Source organism: Schistocerca americana, chromosome 1 (genome assembly GCF_021461395.2).
Source record: "Schistocerca americana isolate TAMUIC-IGC-003095 chromosome 1, iqSchAmer2.1, whole genome shotgun sequence".
Classification (NCBI taxonomy): Eukaryota; Metazoa; Arthropoda; class Insecta; order Orthoptera; family Acrididae; genus Schistocerca; species Schistocerca americana.
In genome coordinates, this window is record NC_060119.1 from 1,127,045,513 (window position 1) to 1,127,068,671 (window position 23,159).

At 40.8% G+C, this 23,159-nt stretch overlaps 1 protein-coding gene across 1 annotated transcript in view; it reads left to right on the top strand.

Annotated features, from left to right (window-relative positions):
• Positions 1–22,887, top strand: part of LOC124597038 (lysosomal alpha-mannosidase-like) — a 258,262-nt gene extending 235,375 nt beyond the window's left edge. Inside the window, exons 15-17 of the mRNA XM_047135914.1 lie at positions 226–468; positions 553–702; positions 22,681–22,887. Of these exons, the coding sequence (XP_046991870.1) occupies positions 226–468; positions 553–702; positions 22,681–22,887 (600 nt within the window). The remainder of the gene's footprint in view (positions 1–225; positions 469–552; positions 703–22,680) is intronic.
• The last annotated feature ends 272 nt before the right edge of the window (positions 22,888–23,159 follow it).

A 23,159-nucleotide genomic window follows, 5' to 3' on the forward strand; every position in this document is an offset into this window, starting at 1 on the left:
CAAGTGAAACTAGCACTTATCTCAAAGCTGGAAGAAAAAGATACCATCATGTTGTTGAGTGTAAGAGTCGTTGGTATTATCCAAAATGGAATCATTAATAATTGTTGCACTTTCATTTTATTTTCACAATAAATGATTGGAGAGATTAGATTAGATGTACTGCTTCTTTCATAAATTCTTTGTGAGGAGATAATCAAGGATGACAAAAGTTTCATATTTTTACAGATTCATCGTCGTACATTACATGATGATGGCCTTGGAGTGGGTGAAGCCTTGAATGAACAACAATATGGGAAAGGCCTTATAGCTAGGGGGAAGCATTATGTGGTCTTAGCAGTCGGTAACAAACCTGGGAAGACTGCACTGGAGAAAGATATAGCACAGAGGAGGGGAATGTCGCCATTGGTGTTTCTAGCAAAGACCAGTTACAGTTCCTTTGAAAAATGGGCACAGAAACATAAGACAGAAGTAAGGCTAAATTCCTTCTTTAGAGCGCTGTATATATTGCAACATTCATCCCTCTTCTGATAGTGTAACTATTTCCTTATTCAGTTTTCAGGAGTTAAGCAACCATTGCCAAGAAATATAAAGATATTGACACTGGAGCCATGGAGCAATAACACAATACTCTTACGACTAGAACATCTTTTTGAAAAGGGTGAAGATGACCAGTTGTCCAAAAGTGTTACCATAGATCTCCGTGTAAGTTATTAATTTTTGCTTCATTATAACCCATCACTTTATAACAGAGCCGAAATATTGTATGTATGCATCTTCCTAACAATGTATTATATAATTAACAATGGAAAATCCAGGATGCAATGTAACAGTATTATGAAAAGGATAGTTGCTGCTCGCCATATAGTGGAGATGCTGAGTCACAGATGGGCACAACAAAAGACTGTCAGAAAATGATCTTTTGGCCTCGTTGGCCGAAAGCTCATGTTCTGACAGTCTCTTTGCTGTGCCTACCTGAAACTCAGCATCTCCAGTATATGGTGAGTAGCAACTATCCTTTCCATAATATTCATATACAATTAAACTTCATGTAAACAAGCACAAACATACACACAAAATTCAGGCTTTCGCAACCAACGGTTGCTTCGTCAGGAAAGAGGGAAGGAGAGGGAAAGACGAAAGGATGTGGGTTTTAAGGGAGAGGGTAAGGAGTCATTACAATCCCGGGAGTGGAAAGACTTACCTTAGGGGGAAAAAAGGACAGGTATACACTAGCACACACACACACACACACACACACACACACACACACACACACATATCCATCCACACATACACAGACACAATACAAATGTCTGCTTGTGTCTGTGTATGTGCGGATGGATGTGTGTGTGTGAGTGCTAGTGTATACCTGTCCTTTTTTCCCCCTAAGGTGTCTTTCCGCACCCGGGATTGGAATGACTCCTTACCCTCTCCCTTAAAACCCACATCCTTTCGTCTTTCCCTCTCCTTCCCTCTTTCCTGACGAAGCAACCGTTGGTTGTGAAAGCTTGAATTTTGTGTGCATATTTGTGTTTGTTTGTGTGTCTATCGACATGCCAGCACTTTCGTTTGGTAAATCACATCATCTTCGTTTTTAGATATATTTTTCCCTCGTGGAATGTTTCCCTCTGTTATAAACTTCATGTAATCAATTTAGGAGCAAAAGAGACCACTCACTGAATAGTGGTACCACTGAGTTGTTGACAGGCACACACAAAAGAGAAATAAAGCTTCCTAGTTTTCGGAATAAATCCGTTCTCAAGCTAGAGTACAATTCCAAGAAAGGATTGATTCCAAACGCTAGGGAGTGTTCTCTCTCTCTTTTGTGTGTGCCTGTCGATGACTCCATGCTTCTCCTATTTGGTGAGTGGTCTACTAAATTATTTACATTCTACCAGCACTTTTGAATATATTTATAATAAAGCTTTATTTTTTATCATTCCATTGAGTTCGGTGGCCTGCTTCCAAGGACAATATGTTATGACAAAAATGTACACTGCTTTCTGTCACACAGATAAATTAAAACCATTCTGTAATATGTTATAATCATTGGCCATATTGTCTGATTAGTTTCCCATGACTTTGTCCCACATTGTTTAATATTATTCATCTTATGACAATCATATAATGTCAATGGCTTTTGAGCCCCTAGTACTCATTATGAAGCAACGAGGCAAGCAGATAACTGAGTAGTGAAATTTCCTTTTCACTGAATTGAGTGTTCTTTCTTTTGCTTGTGCCTTTGTCCAATGGTTTCGCAGGGTCAGCATGGTTAGGGTCAAATTTGGCAAGGTTAATTTAAGGGTGGGCCTGATGCCCTCCCTGTCACCACCCCATACCCTTCCAGGGTGGAATTAGAGTACCCCAGCTGTCTGCGTACAGTGTAATTCACGCAATAGTGCAAAAGTGTTTAGATGTCTGCGAGTCGTGTAATTGTGGTGGGACATGGGGACCAACCTGGTATTCACCTAGTGGGATGTGGAAAACCGCCTAAAAACCACATCCAGGCTGGCCAGCACACTGCCTTTGTTGGTAATCCGCCGGGCGGATTCGATCCAGGGCCGGCGCGTCTACCCCAGTCCAGGAAGCAGTGCATTAGCACTCTCGGCTAACCTGGCAGGTATTTCACTGAATTGAGCATTGATGAAGTTTGAGACTATCATAAAACATGTAAGGGAGAGGTCCTTTTTGACATTTTGCATTTGGTTTGGTGATATTTCATAGAGCAGTAAGTTTTTTCTGGTGTCTGTCACATACCTGATAATATGTTTGTTTAATAGCATCATCTACAATATCTTGGAGGATTGATATCTGGGCTGAGTGAGCTACATCCTTTAGCTCAAGCTGTTGTTTGTTTGCTTTTTGGTTCAGTTGGCATTTATTTTTATACAGCTGTTTTATTTCACTCTTTAACCAAATTTAATCAGCTTTGTTTTTGGCATTAGTTGCTGAGAAGGAGCTACTGCTGCTTTTCCGTTTTTTAAATATAGGGGTCAAATTTTTGGCTGAGAGCACAGTTTGTTGAATTTGGTATTTTGATAGATTGCAATTAACTTAATTGCAATGTTTTTGTGTGCATGGATACATTTAACACCTTGTTTTGCTGGTTCAGAATAATCATTAGCCATATTGACAAGTTTTTTTTTCATATGTCTGAATTATAATAAATGCCAGTAAGGATATATCCCCTCACACTGTTAGGAGTCTTAAACATCACTATGTTCAGTTCAGTGAAAAGGGAATTGCACTACTCAGCAGTTAGTACACCTTGATGCCTGACAGTGACTACTAGTGGCTCAAAACATGCCACTAATAAACTAATGTTTTCAAGTTTAATAATCTCACACACTGGAACTAATTAAGGTACATTCATATTTCCCGTAACATCTGGTATCTTAATGTTTGCATGAGGGTAGCCAAAATCCTTAGCTTAGTCACAAAATATACACAGTGGCAATAATTTCTGGTGGAGAAATGGTGGAGATGAAGGAGGAGAAAAATTATGCCAGCTAGAATATGTATTCACACGCAGGGGAGGAGGTACACACCTACACAGAGAGAGGCAAATCGAGGACAGAAAGGATGGGGGAAGATGGAGGGTCTAGGAAGGGGGTAAAAGACATAAAAATAAAGAGACTGTTCCAACAGATTAGCTATCATGGAACACAAAAAAAGAGGTGAATTGTGCGACTGGTGTTTAGAGTATGATATAGGAGTGATTGATTGGAATGTGTTGGTCAAGAGGTAAAGGGGTGTGGGGTTGTCATAAGAGACACTGAGGCTGGGGAGCTTACCCCTACTACCCACCCCCCAACAATTGTTTTACTGAATTATGAAGATTTGTTCCTGTATAATCCCTTGCCCCAGTCACTGTTAATGTCAGTCAAAATTCATGAACACACAAAATTCATACAGCCTCTACAGAGTAGATGGCTTACACACTGCTTTCCTTTATATGCTCATGGCATATCTGCTTATTGATGTGTTGCTATTGGAAGACCACCTGTGAATTTTTCTTATACCAGCATTTCAGCCGCTAATAGTACTTGTGATGTTACTGTTCACATTGCAATACTTCTGTTTATTTAAATGCCATTCTTGTAGTCTTCAGTCTGAAGACTGGTTTGATGTGGCTCTCAACACTACTCTGTCTTGTTCAAGCTCCACCCTGTCTGCAGAACTACTGCAACCTAAACCCATTTGAACGTATTTACTAAAAGTAAGTCACACTTCCCTCCATTATCAAACTGACTATTGCTTGATATCACAGGATGTGTTCTGTAAACTGGTCCATTCTTTTTGTCAAGTTATGTAAAATTTCTTTTCTCTGCAATTCAATTCAGTAGCTTCTCAACTGTTATCTGATATACCCATCTAATCTTCAACATTCATCTGTAGTGCCATATTTCAAAATCTCCTTTTGTTGTCTTAACTGTATAATCATTCACTTACAGAGAAATACTTTCAAAAAGAATTTCTAACAATTACTTTTGTACACAATGTTAATGAATTTTGATACATTATGGAAAGGATAGATTGCTACTCATCATATAGTGGAGATGTTGAGTTGTAGACAGGTACAACACAAAGACTGCAATACATACAAGCTTTAGTCCCGAAGAAGTATCATTCCTTTCCAAAGGCATCACCTTGTTTCCCCACTACCAGATTCAATCAATCATGTTTCCCTTTTGAAACACCTCTACTCTTTCTCCCAGTCCCTACAGTGGAAACACTTTTTCACCACAAACCCTACCAATCAAACTCAACCCAAAGCCAATGTTGACCCTGCCTGAATCAGTTCACACCTCCATCCAAACGTGATCTACCCCCACTGCATCCAAATCTCCATCCCTCCTGTTAACATTTCAACATTCCAGAATTTCTGAACCTCAAACCTTGCTTCACCATTGTTCCCCAGATATTCTCAACATGAAAACCAATCTCACATCCACAGAAAGAACTGTAATCCACCACTCAAATCTGATCCTGACCTTATAATCCTACCTGCTGACGAAGGCTTTACCACTGTGGTTTTGAAGAGCAGTGATTGCCTGCCAGAGGGATCCACCTACAAACCCTGCCACAGTGACCTAATTCCAGAAATTCAACCTGATCTCCAGTCTCTCCTCAAATCTTTTGGTCCATCCCAGAACCTCTCCCCATAATCCATCGCTCTCCTCACTCCTACCACTCCCCACACTCCTGTCTTCTATATGCTTTGTAAAGTCCATAAACCCAACCACCCAGGACACACTATTGTAGCCCATTACTGTGTCCTCAATGAGATAAACACTACTCCCAAGGACCAACTTTCAGCCTATTACCCATAATCTACCCGCCTACATAAAAAGACATCAACCGTGTCCTCCACCGACTCTCCACAGCTTCTCTTCCTTTCCCAACATCTGAATGACTCCAGACCTTCAGCCTCCTTTCTGGTCTCCACGATGAACTACATCTTCACCTTACTTCTCCTTTGAAAGGCTTCAGCTACAAACAAATATGTGGTTCAGTAATGGGCATCTGAATGTCCCCATCCTGTGCCAACATATTCTTGGGCCATCTAGAGGAATTGTTCCTAACCATCCAGAATCCCAAAAATCTTACCTGGTTCAGATTCATTAATGGATATCTTCGTGATCTGGGCTGCAGGTGAGGACATCTTGCCCACATTTCTCCAGATCCTCAACACTTTCTCCCCCATCTGCTCCTCAACCCAACAAGCCACCTTCCTTGATGTTGTCCTCCATCTCTCAAGGATAGCTAAATCAGTATGTCAGTGAATGTCAAGCCTACCAACTACCAGTAATATCTGCACATTAACAGCTGCCACCAATTTCACAAAGTCTCTAGATCTACCCTACATCGACACAGATACTCTGCAAGCCACCATACAGCATGTGGCAGAGGGTACCCTGTACGACTGTTAATCATTTCATTTCCTGGCTCTCTAAATTTTCTCAGTAGTGTTCCTCAAAAAGAATTGTCACCTTCCCTCTGGGGATTCCCATTTTAGTTCTTGAAGCAGCTCTGTAACACTTGCATGTTGTTCGAACCTACCTCTGAATTGCTTCAATGTCTTCCTTTAATCAGACCTTGCATGGATCACAAACATTCAAGTAGTACAAAGAGTATTTTGCACTAGCATCCTATATGTGGTCTCCTTTACAGGTAAACCACACTTAATTCTCCCAATGAAATGAAGTCAAGCATTCATCCTACCTGCCATGTGCTAACATGCTCATTCAATTTCATACTGCTTTGCATTCTTATGCCCAGATATTTAAATGATGTGACTGTGTCAAGCATGAGACTACTAATGCTGTACCTGGACATTATGGGTTTGTTTTCCTACTCAGCTGCTTTAACTTAGATTTTTCTACATTTAGATCTTGCTGCCATTCATCACACCAACCAGGAATTTTGTCTATGTCATCTTGTAACCTCCTACAGTCACTCAACTTCAACTCCTTACTGTACACCCCAGCATACAACCATAGATGCTACCCATCCAGTCCCCAAATCATTTATGTACATGAAGAACAACAGCAGTTCTATCACACTTTCCTGGGGCACTCTTGACAATACCCTCGTCTCTGATGAACAATTGCCATTGAGGACAACATACTGGGTTCTGCAACCCAAGAAGTCTTCGAGCCACTCACATATCCACTAACCTATTCCACATGCTTGCACCTTTGTTAACAGCCTGCAGTGGGGACCATGTCAAATGCTTTCCAGAAATCTAGAAATATGGATTCTCCCTGTTGCCCTTCATCCATAGTTTGCAGTATATCGTGGGAGAAAAGAGGTAAACTGATTTTCACACAAGTGGTGCTTTCAAAAACAATGTTGATTCGTGGACATAAACTTCTTGGTATCGGAGAAAAGTTATTATATTCAAACTCAGAATATGTTCAAGAATTCTGCAGCAAGCCATTGTTAGAGATATTGGTCTCTAATTTTGCAGGTCCATTCCTTTAGCCTTCTTATATAGAGTTGTCACAAGCACTTTTTTCCAATTGCTTGGGACTTTGCATAGGGTAAGTAATTCATGATAAATGCAAGGTAGGTAAGGTAGAACTGAACTGGGATTCCATCCAGACCTATGATTTCTTGAATGCAAAACTTAAAACTTTGGCTGTGTCTTCAACTGCCACACCAGACTGGTCAACAAGTGACTGAATGGAAGACTTGGACCTGCTTAGTGATTTTACACAGGACCAGAATTTTCTCAGGTTCTCTGCCATATCCTGTGCTAAGGTATGATGGTGGTAGTAGTTGTACACTTTGCACATTGCTTGTCATCATGTGTGCATTCCCTTTTGAACCAAGAGTGCAACAGATTCTGAAACTTCCTGGCAGATTAAAACTATGTCCCGGACTGAAACTTGAACTTGTAACTTTTGCCTTTTGTGGGCAAGTGCTCTACCATCTGAGCTACCCAAGCACGACTCATGCCCCATCCTCACAGCTTTACTTCTGCCAGTACCTCGTCTCCTACCTTCCAAACTTCATGTCTCTGCAATATCCTTTCTTCCAGGAGTGCTAGTTCTGAAGCATCGCAGGAGAGATTCCATGAAGCTTGGAAGGTAGGAGACAAGGTAATGGTGGAAGTAAAGCTGTGAGGATGGGTCATGAGTTGTGCTTGAGTAGTTCAGATGGCAAAGCACTTGACTGTGAAATGTAAAGGACCCGAGTTTGAGTCTCGGTCCAGCACACAGCTTTAATTTGCCAGGAAGTTTCATATCAGCACACACTCCGCTGCAGAGTGAAAATTTCATTCTGGCAACAGATTCTGCTTCCTCAGCAATTTCCAAATTTCATTATTAAACCATCATGGATCTTTTACATCCTTAATCCACTTAATTGGCACATAATTCTCCAGGCCATGATTTACAATCTGCTTAAACTTTGCCCATACTTTTTATATGTCCATCTTATTGGAACTAAGTGATATCAGTTCAATGTCTAAGTGAGATGGTAACAACTGCTTATCTGTTATTTCTAGTAGGAATGCCTCATGGGGTAGTCGCGCGGTCTAAGGCATCTTGTCACGGTCCAGGCGGCTCCCCCCGTCGGACATTCAAGTCCTCCCTTGGGCATGGATGTGTGTGTTGTCCTTAGCGTAAGTTAATTTAAGTTAGACTAAGTAGTGTGTAAGCTTAGGGACCGATGCCCTCAGCAGTTTGATCCCATAAGAACGTACCACAAAATTCCAATTTCCTAGTAGAAACTAAATATCTCGGAGCTTTCCACTTTGGATTTGAGCCACCTCTGGGTCTCAGGAGTAATTTAATCTTTCGTACAGCCTAGGTACCTGTGGCTGTCACATATGTAGAGACAAGCAGTCCTCCTCCAAATATATGAAGGGTCTCACTGAGGCCTTCACAGACAGAAATTACCCTCCCGACCTTGTACAGAAACAGATCTCTTATGTCTTCTCTCTCCATTCACCTAACATCTCCCACAAACACACCATCTGACCACAAAGGAACACTCCTCTCATGATGCTGTACCACCCAGCACTGGAGCAACAGAATCACATTCTTCGCCACGGATTCGACTATCTCTCATTCTGGGCTGAAATGAGAAATATGCTCCCCACTATCTTCCACACCCCTCCCACAGTGGTATTTCACCACCTACTGAACCCATGCAATATCCTTGTCCATCCATACTCCACACCTGCCCCCAAACCCTTGCCTTGTGGCTCATATCCCTGCAGCAGACCTAGATGTGACCTGTCACATAATTCTACCACCACCACCTACTCCAGTCTGGTCACATGTATGTGTCCCATCAGAGGCAGGGCTACCTGTGAAAGCAGTCATGTGTTCTACACATTAAGATGCAATGACTGAGCTGCTTTCTATGTGGGCATGACAACCAATAAGCTGTCTCTCCGCACGAATGGCCATCAAAAAAGTGGAACCAGGCAACAGCTGGACCACCCAGTTGCTGAATATGCTGCCCGATACAATGTGCTTCACTCCACTGACTGCTTCACAGCAGCCTGGGTCATCTGGATCCTTCCTATGAACACCAGTTTTTCTGAATTGCACAGGTCAGAACACTCCCTGTCCTACATTCCCATAACCCTCCTGGCCTGTCCTTTACCCACCTGTCTTCTTCCCTGGACCCACTCCAGCACTACACAGCCTTCTATTCCACCAACACACCCATCAGTCTTTTTTTTTCCTCCTCTGTTTGTCTCCTTTTCCGCTCACCTGCACCCACTCGCTCCCTTCCCCACTCCTACCCTGCTGTCCCTCCTCCTCCTCCTCCCCCTTTCCTCCCCAGCCTCCTCCTTAACCCCACCACCCACAGGCTGCTTTCCCATCAGGCACAGTTGTTCTATACAGTCCAGCCTCATCAACCAGGGCAGTGGTCAAGTGTGTGTGAATTATGCTTCAGTGAAAATATATATATAAACAAAGATGATGTGACTTACCAAACAAAAGCGCTGGCAGGTTGATAGATACAAAAACAAACAAACAAACACAAACATACACACAAAATTCAAGCTTTCGCAACCCGCGGGTTTTTGCATCTTGTTTGTGCATCTACCGACCTGCCAGCGCTTTCGTTTGGTAAGTCACATCATCTTTGTTTTTAGATACCCACACACACACACACTGAAGCATCTCATGTCTGCTTGTGTCTGTGTACGTGCGAATGGATATGTGTGTGTGTGTGTGTGTGTGTGTGTGTGTGTGCGCAAGTGCATACCTGTCCCTTTTTCCCCCTAAGGTAAGTCGTTCCGCTCCCGGGATTGGAATGACTCCTTACCCTCTCCCTTAAAACCCACATCCTTTCGTCTTTCCCTCTCCTTCCCTCTTTCCCGATGAAGCAACTGTTGGTTGTGAAAGCTTGAATTTTGTGTGTATGTTTGTGTTTGTTTGTGTGTCTATCAACATGCCAGTGTGTGTGTGTGTGTGTGTGGTATATAAAAGACTTAGTCTCCCCAGTATTCGTGCTTAAAGAAGATGCAATAGTAAGTCATAACAAAAATATAAACAACTTTCTACTAAGAGCACTAAATGTGCGAAAACATCAGTTTTGTAGCCCGCACCACCGCTCCCTGAGTATTGGTGTATCTGCCTGCTTGAGACTCGACTGCTCTCAGTCTCTGCCTCCCTTCCCTTACCTGGCTGTGTGAGCCTGTGCCCCCTCCACTTCCCCTCTTCCACGAAGGCCGGTGCACTGCACTTGCTAGCAGGTATCGAGACTAGTCTCTGCCGCTTCTATGCTGACTTTTAACACGGAAGTGAACAGTTGCGCAGTTTGTGTTCATAGTCATTCTTGGGTGATTTTAGTGCATATAGTGCATATTGTCGCCAACATGAGTGAACCAGCAACTGTACACCTTATAGAATTTTTATTAAAAACGCCTTTTTCTACATTAACGTAGGGAAAAAAGTGCGAATTGAAGGACAAACGACCTACTCCTATACTCAGTGTAGTTTTAAGTGAAGCGAAACAAAAACGCACTTTTCAGACAACCTGGTATGAAAAGTATGCTTGGCTGACTGCAAATGCAGTTAATAACAGATTATATTGTTATATATGTCTTCTGTTTGGTGCTAAAAAGGAATGATGCAGTGAGGGCATTTGTACAATAAAGAACTTCGACAGGAAAGCACAAAAACATCAGACATCAAAACGCCACCTGCAGAACAAAGAATAATTTCAGTTATTGGGCAAAAGTAGAATTGAGCACGCCCTTTCTGAAGCCTCTCGTCTGACAGCAATAAAATACAATAAACAAGTCGCATCCAGCAGGAGAGTATTGGCTCGTCTTATTCAGGCAATTGTATTTCTTTGTAAACAAGAACTAGCCTTTCGTGGCCATCGAGAAGACAAATCCTCCAGCAACAAAGGTAACTATCTGGAATTGTTCGATTTACTAGCTCATGGAGAGCAGTTAATCCGAGACCATCTGTCATCATCTTCAACCTTTAAAGGAACTTCTCCAGACATACAGAAAGATGTAATAGAAATGATAACTCTGGTAGTTAATGAGAAAATAAAATCTGAAATTCAGAACTACAATTTCATTTTGATTCAGGCTGATGAAACATTAGATGTATCATGTAAGAGTCAAATGAGTATAATGTATTGCAGACAAAATTGAGGAAAGATTCGTTGGATTTTACGATGTTTCTGGAGATAAAACTGCTGAAGGTTTGTCAAACATTGTTCATGCAGTATTGAAAGAATGGAATGTGGAAGGAAAAGTGATTAGTCAACCATATGATGGCACTTCAGTAATGGCGGGCAGAGAAAGAGGACTACAACAATTTGTGAAGCAGTTCTGTCCCTATGCGCTGTTTCTTCATTGTTACGCAAACTAACTGAATGTGGTACTGTTACATGCCTCCAAAATCATATGACAAGTACGCATGTTTGTAAGTGATCTTACTGCATTCCATTCGTTTTTCAGCAAATCATCAAAACAAACTATATTGCTAACTGAGACAGGATTTAAACTGCCACATGCAAGCAACGCTCACTGGAACTTTTGTTCCAGGGCAGTTTCAACATCTAGTCATTTCTCAGGACTATCTATTTTTTTTAATTATATATTTGATGATACAGACTTTCAGTGGGACCCAGAATCTTTGAGCTGTGCTTTGGGAATGAAACGATGGACAGATGATCCTACATTTGTCTACTTGTTTTGCTTCTACAGAGGGTGCTTTGTTTATGTTCATCATCTCTTTAATGTTATTCAGTCAAAATTTGTCAGTATAACTGCTTGCCACGATGAAATAAGAACTGTTTTGAGAAACTTACGACAATTAAGAATGAAAACATTCATTGATGAATGCATTAAATGCAGCTTGTGTTTGAATGGCAACTTACGATTCTGTGACAGTCAAAAGATATCTCTCAGGTCACTAACTTTCAAGATACTGAATTTGCAAATTGTTCAGATGGAAAGAAGGTTTCAAGACTTTCCCCAAATGCAGTTTGTTGAACTTTTGAACAAAAAGTGTTTCCCAAACTATCAAAAAGAATTCCCAAAGTTGAAACTGCTTCAATTATTAGAACAGTACCCTTTTTTCAAACAAGAACAAGTTGAAAATGAAATGTGTAACATATACGCTGATGAGAAAAAACACTTTGCCTCCAAGAATCCTCTTAAAGTACATTGTCAACAATGATTTAGATTCCGTTTATGAAGAAACAACGAAGTTCCTGATTTTGGTTTTGACCCTACCCGCAACTACAGCAAGCAGTGAACGAAGCATGAGTACTCTGAAAACGAGTGAAGAATTATTTAAAGAATTCAATGTCCAACACCCGGCTGTCATGTTTGAGCACGTTAGCAATAGAAAAGTCACTACTTGGAGAGCTATTCAGTGATCAGATCTTTGTAGACCGAGTTATAGACTTATTCGTGGAAATAAAAGACAGGCGCATTGCACTTGTGTACAAGAAAATGTAAGTGCTTCTTCTCTTGCTGCAGGAGTTCTACAAATTTTTCATCGTTTCTTGAACAAGTTAGTTATTATTATTATTATTATTATTATTATTATTATTATTATTTGTGGTGGTGTTAGTGGTAGTAGTAGTAGTAGTAGTTGTTGTTGTTGTTGTTGTTTTATTTGATGTGTTTTGTTTCATTTGTTTAAATTATTGTTTATTGTACTATTTTGTCTCCCTATAATAACTGCAGAGTCTTCCCAACCTTTCCAACCACGCTACGCCACTGATATATATGTATTAAAAACAAAGATTCCATGACTTACCAAACGGGAAAGTGCTGGTAGATAGGCACAATAAAAAAAAAAAAAACACACAAACACACACACAAAATTTCAAGCTTTCGCAACCAACGGTTGCTTCATCAGGAAAGAGGGAAGGAGAGGGAAAGACGAAAGGATGTGGGTTTTAAGGGAGAGGGTAAGGAGTCATTCCAATCCCGGGAGTGGAAAGACTTACCTTAGGGGGAAAAAATGACAGGTATACACTTGCGCACACACACGTATCCATCCACACATATACAGACACAAGCAGACATGTGACTTCTGAAATTTTCCCGGCGTATTTCTTCTTCTAATAATTTCCGGGTATGCAGCCGGATCCCGTCGACATTCTGCCACGATATTTCGGCCCAGAGACGTCCGGCCATCATCAGGTGAGTACACAACTACTGAAGAGCCCAGGTGCAGTCGCGGTATTTATGCCGAATCTCGCGCATGTGAAATGTACTGGCATCCTACAGCGCATGCGTCAGGTGTTGACATGCGCAGCATAGCCGAATTGTACGTGCTGCCCTCGGTGGTGGAAATAAAGGTTCATCTAGTCATTGAGTATCGAATGACACTGTCGATTCCGCTGTGATTGTATAATTTTAATAACAGGATTCCAATTTTTATCCAGCTGAAAGCCGTTGTCTCGATTTATAAGATTATTGGCAAGACGTATTTCCACTGATTCCTTGATTACGGAATCCCAAAAACCGGAAACTGGGGATAAAATTTTTGTTACATTGTATTCCATTGAATGTCCCAAAGAAATACAGTGCTCTGCTACTGCCGATTTTGACGGTTGCCGCAGACGGGTGTATCTTTCATGTTCTATACATCGTTCATGGACAGTTCTTGTCGTCTGGCCAATATATGCAGCGCCACATTCACAGGGAATTTTGTAGACGCCTGCCTTCTTCAGTTGTAAATCGTCTTTAACGGATCCAACCAGAGCCCGGTTCTTTGCTGGTGGATGGAAGATAACCTTGATTTTATTTTTCTTCAGTAATCGGCCTATTTTCGACGACACATTCCCGGCATATGGAAGGAACGCAGTTGATTTAAAGTCATCATCTGCGTCCTCAGTGCGTTGCTTCTTGTTATGATAGTTGCGCATGGCCTTCCTTATTTGGCGAGAAGTGTAGCCATTCTCTTTGGAAACCTTCTCCAAGTGTTCTAATTCTGCGTGGAGGTTTTCATCATCCGATATTATATGCGCTCGATGTATTAAGGTACTGAGAACACCGGCTGTTTGTGCTGGGTGATGGCAGCTTGACGCCTGGAGATACAGATCTGTGTGAGTCGCTTTCCTGTACACAGAATGTCCTAATGACCCATCATTTTTACGGCGTACTAGCACGTCTAGAAATGGTAAAGTGCCCTCTTTTTCAATCTCCATCGTAAATTTGATGTTCTCATGTAATGAGTTTAAGTGATGAAGGAATTTCTCCAGTTCCTGTCTGCCATGAGGCCATACAGCAAAAGTATCATCTACGTACCGCCAGAAGACCGTAGGCTTTAAAACAGCAGACTCAAGTGCTTTCTCCTCAAAGTCCTCCATAAAGAGATTAGCTACCACAGGCGACAAAGGGCTCCCCATGGCGACGCCGTCTGTTTGTTCAAAGAATTCGTCATTGAATAAAAAGTACGTTGAGGAGAGTATATGTTCAAACAAGGCCGTCATTTCTGCACTGAATAAGTTACCAATAAGATGTAAAGATTCCATTAAAGGCACTTTGGTAAAGAGTGAGACCACATCAAAGCTGACTAATAAATCCGAGCTGCTAAGCTTAACTTCCTTCAAGCGACTGACAAAATCCTCGGAATTACGTATATGGTGGCAACACTTACCCACATACGGCTTTAGTAATGAGGCCAGATATTTTGCTGTAGAATAGGTCGCAGCACCAATATTACTCACTATTAATCGTAGTGGGGCACCATCCTTGTGTATCTTCGGAAGACCGTAGAGTCTTGGTGGTACTGCATTGTGTGGTCTCAATCTCTTGATAACTTCTTCAGGTAGAGAACAGTCGTTCAAAAGGGTAGTAGTTTTCCTTGATATTCGGCTTGTTGGGTCCTTTTCAATTCTACGGTACGTAGAGTCATTTAGCTGACCATATATCTTCTCGTTGTAGGCTTCTCTTGTCAGAAGAACTGTGGCGTTACCCTTATCCGCAGGCAGTACGACTGTGCTAGTATCTTCTCTCAGGCTGCGGAGAGCAGCTCTTTCAGCTGGCGAGATGTTACTCCGTTGTGGCGCACATTTCAACAACGTTCGGCAAGATTCACGTCGAATTTCGTCTGCAGAATCCACAGGGAGACGTCTAATGGCTTCCTCAATGGAACTGATGAAATCCGTTAAAGGCAGTGAGGCAGGTGTAGGAGCGAAGTTTAAACCTTTCGCAAGTACTGACATCGTCGCATCGTCAAAAGATTTCTCCGTGAGGTTCACCACGGATCGTCCAGAGATAGCTTCTTGCGGTTTTCGTGTTGCGAGTTGGCTAAACTTCGCACTTTGTCTGTTCGTACTGTCCCTGTGAGCCCAGTCTGCCTTGGCCCAGGATACGCCGTCAATCCAGTCCCAACTAAGGGAAGAACATCTTGCTGAAATCTTCAGATGTAAATAATATAAATTCCTGGCGACAGCGTCTAACTCACGACGCGTAAAACGGATTCGTTCTCTTACTAAAGCCAGACTCGCCTTGCGTTTTATATTGTTGGCGGCCACACTATTAATAAAATGAACAACTGTGGCGAAAGTTGGAATCAAGTTATTGTCTCTACATTTCAGTAAAAAATTGACGGCGTATCCTGGGCCAAGGCAGACTGGGCTCACAGGGACAGTACGAACAGACAAAGTGCGAAGTTTAGCCAACTCGCAACACGAAAACCGCAAGAAGCTATCTCTGGACGATCCGTGGTGAACCTCACGGAGAAATCTTTTGACGATGCGACGATGTCAGTACTTGCGAAAGGTTTAAACTTCGCTCCTACACCTGCCTCACTGCCTTTAACGGATTTCATCAGTTCCATTGAGGAAGCCATTAGACGTCTCCCTGTGGATTCTGCAGACGAAATTCGACGTGAATCTTGCCGAACGTTGTTGAAATGTGCGCCACAACGGAGTAACATCTCGCCAGCTGAAAGAGCTGCTCTCCGCAGCCTGAGAGAAGATACTAGCACAGTCGTACTGCCTGCGGATAAGGGTAACGCCACAGTTCTTCTGACAAGAGAAGCCTACAACGAGAAGATATATGGTCAGCTAAATGACTCTACGTACCGTAGAATTGAAAAGGACCCAACAAGCCGAATATCAAGGAAAACTACTACCCTTTTGAACGACTGTTCTCTACCTGAAGAAGTTATCAAGAGATTGAGACCACACAATGCAGTACCACCAAGACTCTACGGTCTTCCGAAGATACACAAGGATGGTGCCCCACTACGATTAATAGTGAGTAATATTGGTGCTGCGACCTATTCTACAGCAAAATATCTGGCCTCATTACTAAAGCCGTATGTGGGTAAGTGTTGCCACCATATACGTAATTCCGAGGATTTTGTCAGTCGCTTGAAGGAAGTTAAGCTTAGCAGCTCGGATTTATTAGTCAGCTTTGATGTGGTCTCACTCTTTACCAAAGTGCCTTTAATGGAATCTTTACATCTTATTGGTAACTTATTCAGTGCAGAAATGACGGCCTTGTTTGAACATATACTCTCCTCAACGTACTTTTTATTCAATGACGAATTCTTTGAACAAACAGACGGCGTCGCCATGGGGAGCCCTTTGTCGCCTGTGGTAGCTAATCTCTTTATGGAGGACTTTGAGGAGAAAGCACTTGAGTCTGCTGTTTTAAAGCCTACGGTCTTCTGGCGGTACGTAGATGATACTTTTGCTGTATGGCCTCATGGCAGACAGGAACTGGAGAAATTCCTTCATCACTTAAACTCATTACATGAGAACATCAAATTTACGATGGAGATTGAAAAAGAGGGCACTTTACCATTTCTAGACGTGCTAGTACGCCGTAAAAATGATGGGTCATTAGGACATTCTGTGTACAGGAAAGCGACTCACACAGATCTGTATCTCCAGGCTTCAAGCTGCCATCACCCAGCACAAACAGCCGGTGTTCTCAGTACCTTAATACATCGAGCACATATAATATCGGATGATGAAAACCTCCACGCAGAATTAGAACACTTGGAGAAGGTTTCCAAAGAGAATGGCTACACTTCTCGCCAAATAAGGAAGGCCATGCGCAACTATCATAACAAGAAGCAACGCACTGAGGACGCAGATGATGACTTTAAATCAACTGCGTTCCTTCCATACGCCGGGAATGTGTCGTCGAAAATAGGCCGATTACTGAAGAAAAATAAAATCAAGGTTATCTTCTGTCCACCAGCAAAGAACCGGGCCCTGGTTGGATCCGTTAAAGACGATTTACAACTGAAGAAGGCAGGCGTCTACAAAATTCCCTGTGAATGTGGCGCTGCATATATTGGCCAAACGACAAGAACTGTCCATGAACGATGTATAGAACATGAAAGATACACCCGTCTGCGGCAACCGTCAAAATCGGCAGTAGCAGAGCACTGTATTTCTTTGGGACATTCAATGGAATACAATGTAACAAAAATTTTATCCCCGGTTTCCGGTTTTTGGGATTCCGTAATCAAGGAATCAGTGGAAATACGTCTTGCCAATAATCTTATAAATCGAGACAACGGCTTTCAGCTGGATAAAAATTGGAATCCTGTTATTAAAATTATACAATCACAGCGGAATCGACAGTGTCATTCGATACTCAATGACTAGATGAACCTTTATTTCCACCACCGAGGGCAGCACGTACAACTCGGCTATGCTGCGCATGTCAACACCTGACGCATGCACTGTAGGATGCCAGTACATTTCACATGCGCGAGATTCGGCATAAATACCGCGACTGCACCTGGGCTCTTCAGTAGTTGTGTACTCACCTGATGATGGCCGGACGTCTCTGGGCCGAAATATCGTGGCAGAATGTCGACGGGATCCGGCTGCATACCCGGAAATTATTAGAACAAGCAGACATATTTAATGGCAAAGAATTTGGGCAGAGATGTCAGTCGAGGCGGAAGTGCAGAGGCAAAGATGTTGTTGAATGACAGGTGAGGTATGAGTGGCGGCGTGGTTGGAAAGGTTGGGAAGACTCTGCAGTTATTATAGGGAGACAAAATAGTACAATAAACAATAATTTAAACAATTTCAAGTTGCCGCCACTCATACCTCACCTGTCATTCAACAACGTCTTTGCCTCTGCACTTCCGCCTCGACTGACGTCTCTGCCCAAATTCTTTGCCTTTAAATATGTCTGCTTGTGTCTGTATATGTGTGGATGGATATGTGTGTGTGTGCGAGTGCATACCTGACCTTTTTTCCCCCTAAGGTAAGTATTTCCGCTCCCGGGATTGGAATGACTCCTTACCCTCTCCCTTAAAACCCACATCCTTTCATGTTTCCCTCTCCTTCCCTCTTTCCTGACGAAGCAACCGTTGGTTGCGAAAGCTTAAAATTTTGTGTGTGTGTTTGTGTGTTTTTTTATTGTGCCTATCTACCAGCGCTTTCCCATTTGGTAAGTCATGGAATCTTTGTTTTTAATATATATTTCCCATGTGGAATGTCAATCCATCCTTTCCATAATATTGTCATTATCCCAGCTTGAATTTTCCATTGTTTGTAAAAAACTTTCTTTTTCAGAAATGCTTTACTTTCCATTACCATTCCAGTTGTATATCTGCATCTGTGTCTTCATCTGCATCCGTACTCCACAGGCCACATAATGGGCATGAGGGAATCTTGTACTATATATACACTCCATGGCCCATGTAATGGTACACAGGAATGTTGTAAAACTACTAACATTTCCTTTCTTGCTCCTCTCACAAACAGAGTGAGGCTAACAACTGTCTATATGCCTCTGTATGAGCCTTAATTGCTCTTCTCTTAACTTCATGATCCTTATGCACACTGTATGTTGGCGGCAGTAGAATCATTCTGCAGTCAGCTTCAAATGCTAGTTTACCAGATATTCTCAATAGTGTTCCTTAAAAAGAAAATGTTGCTTTCCTCCAGGGATTCCGATTTGAGTACATAGTGCATTTCTGTAGTACCAGTAACAAATCTAGCAGCATGCCTCTGAATTGCCTCAATGTCTTCCTCCAAACCAACCTGGTGTAGACACCAAAAGCTCAAACAGTACCTGAGAATGGGTTGCACAAATGTTCTAAGCACAGTCTCCTTTTGTAGATGAGCTATAATTTCCTAAAATACTCCCAATAAAGCAAACTCTACCACTTTCCTTCCCTACAATGAACCTTACATGCTCATACTGTTTCATTTCACTTTGCAGCATCAAGTCTAATAGTTAATCAATGTGACTATATCTAGCAGCACATCTATAATAGTGCATTTGAACATCACAGGATTGTTTTTTCTAATCTTCAGCATTAATTTAAATTTTTCTACTTTTAGAGCAAGATGCCCTTCATCACACCAAATGGAAACTCTGTCTACATAATCCTGCATCCTACAGTCAGTCAATGATGACACTTTCCCATAATCTACAACATCATTAACAAATATTTGTAGGTTACTGCTCACCTTATCCATTTGATCTTCTAAGTTTATGGAGAAAAAGAGTGGTCTTATTACATTTCCATGAGCACTCCTGATGATACCCTTGTATCTGATGAAAACTCACTATCCAGAACAACATACTTGGTCTTATTACTTCCTCTTACTTCTGCCATTGTCATTAATTTACTGCCCAGAAAGCAAAACTCATCTACTACTTTTAGTATATAATTTCCAGTCTAATTCTCTCAGTATCAACTGATTTAATTCAACCACATTCTGTCAGCCTTGTTTCACATTTCTTCATGTTCATGTAATAACCTCTTTTCATGACACTATCCACTCTGTTCAAATTCTATTGACTGATGTCTTTATTAATTAGTGAAAGAATTAATGTTGTATGGATTTTGTGATTCAAATATTAAAAAATTAACAGCTTAAAATTAGTTTCTTACTGTATAATTGACAACAAATTTTGTTTCAATCCAATTACATTTGTTGTAAGTCCTTTGTCATTTCTTGAAAGAACTATGATATCACTGGCAAACATCAAAATATTTATTAATTCTCCCTTAACTTTAATTCCCATTCCAACTATCTCGAATTTCTCCTTTGTTTCCTTTACTGCTTGCACAATGTATAGATAGAATAACATTGGGACATGGCTGCAACCCTATCTGAGGTCCTTCTCAATAGCTGTATCCCTTTCACTTTGTGTTGTCAGTTTAACTGCAGTCTTGTTTATTAACAACTTGCAGATAGTCTTATGGTCCCTGTATTAATTGTATCCCTGCTACCTTCAGAATTTGAAAAAGTGGTTTCTTTTTACATACAGTACACATTAATATGGTTAAGGCTTTTCGCTGGGTAGGAAACAAAGTCATGTGATGAAAAATGTACACTCCCACTGGAACCATCTGTCACTCAAAATCTGTGGATGACTCATAGGAGGAAACCTGCCTTTCAAGGATGTAGTGAGTGGATTACACATTCTACCAGAACTTTCCTTACTACTCTGAACTCAAACAGTCCATTTATGTGAAAAAAAATGATAGTTAGTTATGAGGACTAATAAGAGAGTCTAGCTTGAGTGTTATACCTAAATTATATAAAATTGCAGTTAACTTGTAAATTTGTGAAACAAGTGGCAATTAGATTGGTATTCAAAATCGGCTATAGATTTCCAAACACTTACAAAGAGGCGTTTCCATAACTGAAGATTGCCAGTGTTCAGTTCAGTTCTAGTTGATTCAATGTATGCATGTCTTTTGATCAAGTTGTGAAGATTTCATCTTAACTGATTTCTTGATCATGTGTACAGTAGCCTAGACTGCAAACAGTGTTCCTCATTTGTAATTTCATAGTATCTGAATTCATTAAGTTTTTCAAGATTTCTAATCCAACTGAATTTTTGTAAAGGCAACCAAGAATTAAAATTTTGTTTTTGTTAGTCAACAGAACATGGTACACAATGGTGAGTCTCTTCTTCCTATAAAGTCTTAGCGTCAATGCATACAGCTGGAGGGATGAAAAGAAAATAAGTTTAAGTATAGAAATGACCACAAATGGCCACAACCAGTACAGTGTCACCTCATGAGTAAGATACACAGGTGTCTCTTATTAATATGTGGCACCTTGCAACATCAGTCAGATAGGTAGATGTTAGGATGGTGTAAGCATGGCTGACAGGCACAGATATTCTCTGTAGGACAGCTGCACTGTAGGAGTTTGGACACTCAGTGTGTCCCACAAGCACACACAGTAACATGTCGGTTTTCGTATTTTCCTCATGTTTGTAAAACAGAAACATTGCTTTGTGACAGTGTACCAGGTAATTTCTTACATACAGTACCTGCATGAAGTACAAAAATAAGAAACATTTCAGATGGTCAGCTCACAGAAATGTGTCTGTCAAAAGATACACAATGAAGCTTTAATGAAAGAAACAAGTGACTCATCAAGTTGTTAAGATTTGAAACTGGTGACAGTTTTTCAATAAAATAATTCAAAATGAAATTGTGAATCATTGCTGTTTTCTTTTAAGATATGCTCTATTGGGTAGCATCTCAAGTTCACAAGGGATCTCAGCATTTGACAAAATAATGCTAAATTTTGGAAAAATATCTCCATAAAGAATATCATGTAATAAAGGACTGCAGACTAGAGTTTGAGTGCAACCATAGTTACGTTGCAGAGAACCAGACACCTGTCCATTCCCAATAGATTTCATACCTAGTGATACCAATCCTAAGGTCTATAGACACCACTCTCAAACTAATGAAAAATGAATGAAATGAGTTTAATGAGCAGTCACTCCAATGGCCTGAAACTTCTGTGGACTGGTGTGTGTGTGTGTGTGTGTGTGTGTGTGTGTTTTTTTTTATTAGTATTTTTGTTGTCCCTGTCTGCAACTCAACATCTTCACTATATGGTGAGTAGTAATCTCCTTTTCATAATATTATTGTTATTCCATACTCCATCCTGGATTTTCCATTGTTTGATTATACTTGATTTGCTGTTTCTCACCACCGTTCAAACATCATGATTATAAACATCTTCACCTTCACCTCCATGACTTCTATTAGTATTATATTTGTATATTATGGTTGGTTGATTTGGGAGAGGGGACCAAACAGTGAGGTCATTGGTCCCATCGTATTAGGAAAGGATGGAGAAGGAAGTCAGCTGTGCCCTTTCAAAGGAACCATTCCAGCATTTGCCTGAAGCGATTTAGGAAAATCACAGAAAACCTAAATAACAACAACTGGATGCAGGTCTGAACCATTGTCCTCCTGAATGTAATTCCACTGTTCTAACCACTGTGTATATTATATAATTGTAACTTTTGTAGTACCATGTTACAAGTAACAAATTATATTCAATTTTTCACACATTGCAAAATTATGAGCAATTCTGGATTAGAGGTAAGAAGAGCCTCAAGGAACCTGCTACGTGCAATAAATGTTCATATAACATATGAAGAGTTAATCAAACAATGGAAAATCCTGGATGGAATAATGACAATACTCTGAAAAGAGTAACTGATATTCACCATGTAGCAGAGATACTGAGTAGACTCTGATCTCCGCAATAGCATAAGCAGCTACAATCCTTTTCAGAATAATGTTAAATGAAGGACTAAATTTTACTGTTAGATTGTTACAGTGTTCAGCAAATAATGAGAAAATCACATGAGCTAAAAATTTTTGTGATGTTTATCAATTTCACCTATTTCTCCCTTTGTGAAATGCAGTATACAAATTGTAAATTTCACTCTGTTGTGTTATTTTACAGAAACTGTTTGTGAATCTTCCATTTTCACATGTCACTGAGACATTGCTGGGTGGAAATCAACAGCCAAAAAATGGCAAATTACATTGGATAACAGAAAAACACTCACAGAAGAAAACTGAACATACAAGTAGAGAAAGTTCTCCATATTTAATTACTCTTATGCCGATGCAAATAAGAACTTTTATTGTAAAACTGAAAACTGAGTAAGTGTAATAAAGTGAAAAACTCTTGTTAATACCATTAATAAAAATGTGCTGGCAAATGCAACAGGATGAATCAACTCAAATCTTGAAAATTTGCCCTCACCCCACCCTCCAAAAAAAAAAAAAAAAAAAAAAAAAAACAAGCACAGATCTTCACATAATAAATGGCTTGAACATTAGTTGATTCCCCACAATTGGTCCGCTTAGTATCCCAAGGGCCGAATGACACAGTCTACATACAAACCACCTCACGAGTTATGTCAACATGTGGCGAGA